Source organism: Schistosoma haematobium, chromosome 1, assembly GCF_000699445.3.
Source record: "Schistosoma haematobium chromosome 1, whole genome shotgun sequence".
NCBI lineage: Eukaryota > Metazoa > Platyhelminthes > Trematoda > Strigeidida > Schistosomatidae > Schistosoma > Schistosoma haematobium.
Window position 1 is genome coordinate 254,064 of NC_067196.1, and position 7,428 is coordinate 261,491.

The 7,428-nt window shown below is 33.3% G+C and overlaps 1 protein-coding gene across 1 annotated transcript; it reads right to left on the reverse strand.

Annotated features, from left to right (window-relative positions):
• Positions 1-461: 461 nt before the first annotated feature.
• Positions 462-6,279, reverse strand: MS3_00010000 (uncharacterized protein; the record flags this gene model as incomplete). Its single annotated transcript, XM_012945476.3, has 11 exons — positions 462-677; positions 844-992; positions 2,281-2,358; positions 2,856-2,922; positions 3,639-3,703; positions 4,628-4,672; positions 5,451-5,540; positions 5,777-5,846; positions 5,902-5,991; positions 6,028-6,172; positions 6,272-6,279. The coding sequence occupies 11 exons, from the start codon at positions 6,277-6,279 to the stop codon at positions 462-464; spliced, it is 1,023 nt and encodes a 340-aa protein (XP_012800930.3).
• Between the last annotated feature and the right edge of the window lie 1,149 nt (positions 6,280-7,428).

Consider the following 7,428-nt stretch of genomic DNA (forward strand, 5'->3'; position numbering starts at 1 on the left):
TTGCTTCTGTCAACAATAAAAATTTGTAAAAAATCACAATCCGTCTAGATAACACCGAATTAACCTTAGTTTTTCACTCATCATTAACATAACAATAAATAATGAAGTAACGAAGGATGACGATGGACATTCACAACAAACTCATTGTTGATTGCAATTAACACAAAATAAAGTCAACACATGACTACTAATTCCGAAAAAAGTGTTGTCAAACTCTCGTAAGAAAAGTCAGCTTCTGATGAATAAAGACAATGACGTAAATATTATAAATCATGTTTGATATTTAATTAACAAGAATACATCGGCTATAACATAAACAAGCACAAAATGTACAAAGTTCCGTAAGGAAAAGTCCACGCTATTAAAACGAATAAATAAATATAAAATTGTTCATTAAAATACGAACAGAAAAGCAGAATTGGTCAGAATATTCGAATCTAGTTATGAGATTTTGTTGAGAATCATTCACTACTTCTCCTTCTTATATGCAACCATCTCCAAATAACACAACTGATGCATGCAGCGAAGACGAAGACGACTGAAGGAATAACAATATACAGGTACCAAAGTGATTTGTTCTGTCTACTTTCTTCAGTTATTTCAAAAGTGGTATTTCGTAATGTTGTTTCTTTGTGATTGATGGGTGTCGACGTTGTCAAATCGTTAACATCCGGGCCCTTTTGAATAAACAAAACATTAGCATCCATTAAAATACATGAAATACGTCTTGATTAATTTATAACACATTACTGTCAATAAGGGTGATAAAATAGAATTCAACACACAGTAACAAAATGTGCATTTGTACAATCATTCAGAACATCTAACACCGATTTGACATACCTTATAATGGCAATCATTCACTTTGAAGAAATGATGATTCTGATGATTACTGTCAATGCACGTATTCCATTTCTCACACCAAATACATTTTACATTCGGTGTTGTTGCTTGTTGGCAAGCTTCACTTGAATTGTGTTTTGGACAAATTGCTGTAAAAGTAATAAGGTGATTATATAATTCGAATACTTAAACAGAACTAAAGAGAATCACAATACATGGAACTATAACTCAATCACATGATGGTGATTTCAGTGTCAAGTGACTATTTCATTCACTGGAGAGTTGCTATCACAATGCACAATGCAACAATCAGTATACATTCGATTTCAATCATGTTCCACAACGGCATGAATGAAACAGAATTCAATGTCAAGAATGAACGATGAATTTCGACTGACAAACTTGACAGAATTCAATGACTGTTTACATTCGGACATGCACACACGGTGCTTCATTGGGTTCAGCAAAACGTACTGCATACTATGCTTTATCAATGCACAGTTTCTTTTCGCAAAAGCAGTGCTGGAAGTTCAGTTGATCTTAGAGTAAAAATTCAATTCAATCATGGTGATTCAGTTGAACATTAAATGATGATAGACATTGTTTTTTCAGTCATCATTGTCGTTTTTTCCTGAAAAGATTTTAGTTGTTCTACTCTGAGAAAACATATCAAAGTATGTGGCCGCATTCTGATCTGTGTGCTGTCGGTTAATGCAACAGACTAGTTGGATCAAAGAAAATTCATCGATGATAGAGATAATATTGTATTCGATGAATATGAAGGAGATTTGATCATTGGATAATGGAATGATTCTCTCAGTGGTGGAAATGTTGTTTCGGTAGCCTAACACATGGTGAACTGAAATCTGTTTTAATTTACTGAGTGTTCATATTCAATTTCGTATTGTTAAATACATCAATAATTCTGAGACTGTCTATGATGAATATAAGTTTGGTGACGTCACATTTCTTCATCTTCATTTTATCGGATATGTATGACAAAGCAGAGATTTCGGAGAGTAGCCAACCGTTTTGATGTTAATCGCAATGACATGGAGTGTTCTTGTGATTTCAATGCCCCAGAAAAATTCGATATCCCATGTACCAATAAGGAAAAACAGAAGCTACCTGCTCAATCCACAATCAAATAACTGTCACCTAATCATTTTCCAGATTACTATCAACTCATACATCGTTTTGTGAGTTTGTCCACAAGACTTCAATAATCGTTCAAAATGGATACCTTATCATTCCTGATATCTAAAAGTGAATCGACGTGTAGTTAGTAATGGTAAGTGAAAAGTAATTTTGGGACGGATGGCTGGATGTCATGTAGTAGCTGACTGCAGTTATAAATGAAATTTTCAGCGTGTTGAAATAAAAAGGATGGATTCAAGTGTGAATATAGTAAATGATGATAAATAAGGTTTAACATACTGCCGATGACTTCATACTCCACTAACGTGCCATTTTGGATCCATTCTACAGGAACAGATATCCTGTGGTCTATGGGACCTTGTGTGACAAATCAAAAAGAAAAATGTAACATTTAGATTTTCTTTATGAGCAACAACCGAAAAAATCCAAGTTCAACCCATTGAACAATTTTCACGTTTCAGATTACAAATAAACAACATGGAAGCATCAAATGAAGAGCGAAAGATGACTAGCGTTCCTTCTTATTTAAAAAGTCTCAGCTGGATATTCCGGCATCTCGGCGTTGATGTTTATTCGTGGACAAGAGCCGAGAACAATTCAATGCAAACGCCATACGGATATTCACTTAACTATTCAGTCCAAACACCCACTGGCTTGTACGAAGCGTGAAAATTTATTTCATTCCTGCTCTGTTAACTCAATCAACCCATTCAAACTATTGCAATAAAAAAATTCATACACCTTAGTTACCTTACTCCAGATAGCCAGTTATATGAGCTTCAGCAAACAGATGATTGATTATAGACGACATAGTACATCAAACTGTTAACATCATTCTTTGCAAAGTTTCTTACCTGTTTCACATTGAAAGATTCTTCGGATTCCTAGCACCGACTTATTTTCGCTAAGTTCCAAAAGAATCTGAAAGAACCATGAAACGAAGATTTGTCAGCACACTACCTCTTATATCAAAGCAAATTGAACATTAAATAAGTGGGTCTTCGTTCAAATTATCTTAACCACAATTACACTAGGTATACTAATGTTCTCATTTTCTTTGAAAGTGTGTTCAATCTAGTGTACATATATATTCTTAATCACGTCGGTTGTCAACTTCAGCCAAATTTTATGACTTATAAGTCTGTCATGAAATATGTCGACATACTGCGAAATAAAAATCTGTGTCAGTTGTAATGAAATGTGATTCTTAACAGCTTCAAGGAAGCTGTGCTCGGAATATACAATAATGAATGTATCGGAAAGCCGATGATACATTATTGAATGTTCCGAATAGACGACCATTTGAAGATGAAATACAGTCTGACAGAATACGACAAATTACATACACTATTCTGACATACACTGGTTGTTAGTGTTTGACATGAACACATCATTGTTACAACTCATATCACTTCACTTCTAATTACTCACTCTTTAACAAGTGCTAGAGTGAGTTGTGTCATTAAAAGAATAATTACACAATCTAATAGTTTGTTGGCACATCACAAAATGTTGATCTTTTTCTATTGTGTTCAGTGTAGCTTAATACACATTCGACAGTATTCATACGCATGAAATAGTAGGATGATCTCAAGTACTTGAAACAAAACTAAATGTACATTCAGTTTATAACTTACGTTCTCATAATAGATAGATATCTTCCCATTCGGATATAACAGATTAGTTACTATGGGTGTATTCTCTACAATTAAAAGACAAACGATACTTAGAATTTGAAAGATAGGTGTAACACAGCATATGCTCACTCACAAAGTGATCAAATTTAGTGGATATTTACTGAGTTGTGTCAAATGCTTTCTTCAGTCGGATTCGCATTCAAAACATTGAACTAAACTTCATTTGAATGAAACGAGCATTCATCCTTCTAAACTAGTGTGAAATGCTGAGTTTCTGAATCTGTATTACTATTGTATTACTATTGAATCACTGAAAGTGTAATACTACATATATATTCGCACATACGCAATATTTTCAATAATTTTCCTCGTAATAATCGACTCCAAGTATGCATGACATAAGTTATGGAGCGTTTATTCACAAATGCAACTTGAGAATCTTATTGATCACCTAACATATGGATATTTAACTCGATCAAGTAACTCTGGCTACAGTGTTTGTTTGTTGAAGATGTGAGACGAATAGATTTGAATGTGAAATCTCAACGATTTCCTAATGTGAATGGATAATGTATAGGAATGACTATGCGACGAATGGAATTGTAGATGAATATGATGTGCACAGGAATGACTTTGTGACGAACATATGACACGGTTCGTTTGTTTTGAAGCAATGATTTGTCGTCAAGTTTCATGGAAGCATTTAAACGAAAATGTATCTCTGCACAGGTTTTCAAACAGGCAATGAATATCAATATTTTACACGTCTTATCTAATTTTTCTCAGTCGATGTCAACTGAGCTTCAAGTCCCATTCAATGTGTGATCAAAGGTTGAGTGGATTTCACATTTGGTTCAACCCTCATTTTCTAGAAAAGTAACAAAGTTTTACATGTCAATTTTCTGAAAACTGAATTGCACAAACAGTGTGTGATCAAATAGAGTAAAGAAGTAAGTGTGCAAATTTCACTTGTTATGAATAATGTTTACCTTTATCTTTTCCTTCAGGAGACCATTTGACAGCGATTAATCCCTCTGAATTATTGAAAATAAAAATAGATAATGAAATTTGTGTGAAATGAAAATACATCTCTTTTATTAAATGTACGTTTTAACATGGACTACCTCTGCATACAAGTTATCAGATTCATTCCAACATTTACATGAAACGGTGTGGTGAAATGCTCGATCATCGCCTATGAGGAAGATTCAAGGATTATTGTCACTTCAACGATTTGATGAACATTTCAATCTCTCTAAGTGAGAATGTTACACTTCTGTTAATTTTTCTCAAATGTTTTTGACTGAATAACTGTCTTTGGATATTTATTGGACGTTAGATTTTGTTAATCATCAATGTGTATAGCTGACCGAGATGTACGGATGCAAAATTGATGTTCTATGTATTCTAGTTTGAGTAAAGAATTTTGCACTAGCCGACTGTTCACGTTCGTTCATTAGTCCGCTGTGTCAGAAAGTGTTTGAATTCGAAAATTGTATGAATATGAATATGTTTAAAGAGATACATTTGAATATACGATGGTCGACAGACAGCGACTCAGAGACATTAAACTTTCAGGAATCCAATAAGTACTAGAAATGTATTTTAGGGCACCAAGTGGGATTTGATAGATTGTCGGCTTCAATAGTACAAACTGATTTAAGTCAGAACGTCGCTTATTACTACACATTTGTTTAGTTTGATTTACTGACTTTATTGAGAAATGTCGGGTCGGTGAGATTTCTTATATGCAAAATGTATTTGAGAACAGTAAATAAAACAAACTACAACCGAATAAATCAAGAAACTCACTCTCATTCAAAAGATACCTTGAACCATAACTTTCTAAAACATTTGAGATTTGTCCAATTGGCTTTTTGTTTTCAAATATAGATAAAACACCTAAATTTTTGGTAATGAAAACATACAATTCGATTGATAATTTCACATGGAATGAATAAAATATAAATTGGACATGTAACACGGAGCATGTAAGTGATTCATTGAAGAAATCGGCGCGTCATAAGGAGCATGCAACTGATTCATTGAAGAAATTGAATCCACAATGATTCATGCGATTAATTGGTGATCAAGTAAATTCAATAACAATTTTAATTCAAAGAAAATTATGGACTTACCACGATACCAAGTTTTAAATTCAGTGAATTCACTTTCAAAAAATTTTAACGGGAATTGTGGTTCAACTATCTAAAAGGTGTAAATACAGGAATAGCGCCTCCACTACAAAATGTAATCAACTCACTTTATCCTCTTTGAATATCTTGAAACTGCCATTCACAATTGGATAAGGCTGATTGAGACTTATTGTTTGTGAGTAATGATAATTATGAGACTGTATATGTCTATTAGAATCTGACCGATTACTTACATATCGATATGACTCATTCACAAAAATCACTTTTGTAAAGTTGTTCCACTCCGGCTGTTTACAGATTTCATCACAGTTACAGAACACGGAAAACAAGTTCAACATCATAGAAATTCGTATGAACAGATTATATGGAGAATTGAATCTGAAATGGTTCAAGTGAATAAAAGAACGTTAACTCATGGAATCAAAATTCAATTTGTACGATACAGTCATTTACCTCGCGTGTTCAGCTAACACTCACCTCATCATCTTGTTCAAATCAGTTAATGAAATTTCACTAAAAATTGTCTGGTTTATATAGATTTTATGAGTGTTTGGTTGTTTTATTCTGATTTGATGATTCAAAGTGACCATGAAGGTCAAATTTCGTTCATTACGTTCATTATTGACCAATCATGGTGGTGGAATAACTGATCGTTATTCAATATTCTTCTATCTATTGAGAACGTGAACTAGATATTATCCACCGCTGTTTTATATTCCTGACCCCTGTTGATGAAACCGCTCCTGAATGTGATTAAACGTGCTTTGTAATACATGGTTGATTAACTTGCTACTCAAAAATACGAACAAGCAGTTTGTTGCCTGCAAATACCTCTTTATAGACTGACAATGGTGTATTGTTTCTATTTGATTGATTCAAATCAAAATGACACCAACAGTTTAGGTGGGAATTCAACATTTTCACTTTTACACTTGAATTTCATTTTAATAAAACTTCTCTTAGACGATTTCATCATAGTTCAATAAGTAAATATAACTTCTAAACGTAGTCCTATTCATTTTGAGTGACCAACATAATAATGACGACTAGAGAAAGTGATGTCAGATCATTGTAATAAAATGCAAGAACTTTCTGTGTTGACATGTACATAATTGGGTACAAACAGAAAGTTATAAGAAACTAACAGATCTGTGTGGACGTAGATTACATCACATCAAACTATTGAAAAGATTACTTTGCTCAATTTCTATTGAATTCTAAACAGAAGCATAGCTGTAGTAGTAGTCTGTGATAAAATAGAGCGGTTCACAAAAGGGCTAAATACATTCGAACATATTGAAGTGGAGTTCATTGGAAATGAAGTGGATTGGGCTAACGTAGACATTGTAGATTTCAATGCTCTGAGTATGCAGAGTAATTTTATCCGTTTACTTCCTTGAAGAGAAAGACCAATATGCAATAAATGCACATACCATGATTAGCTGAATATAAACCGATAATTATTCCTGGAGAATTTCTTCAAACCTATATCAATTGAAATAACTAATAAGTGATAATCATAGAGATATATTGTTGCGTGATTTCGGTTCCATAATGTATATCACTGACTGTTTGTTGTTTCACTTGTTTGTATTTCGTGTTCTCCACTTTAGTTAGGTGGACACTCATCTTTC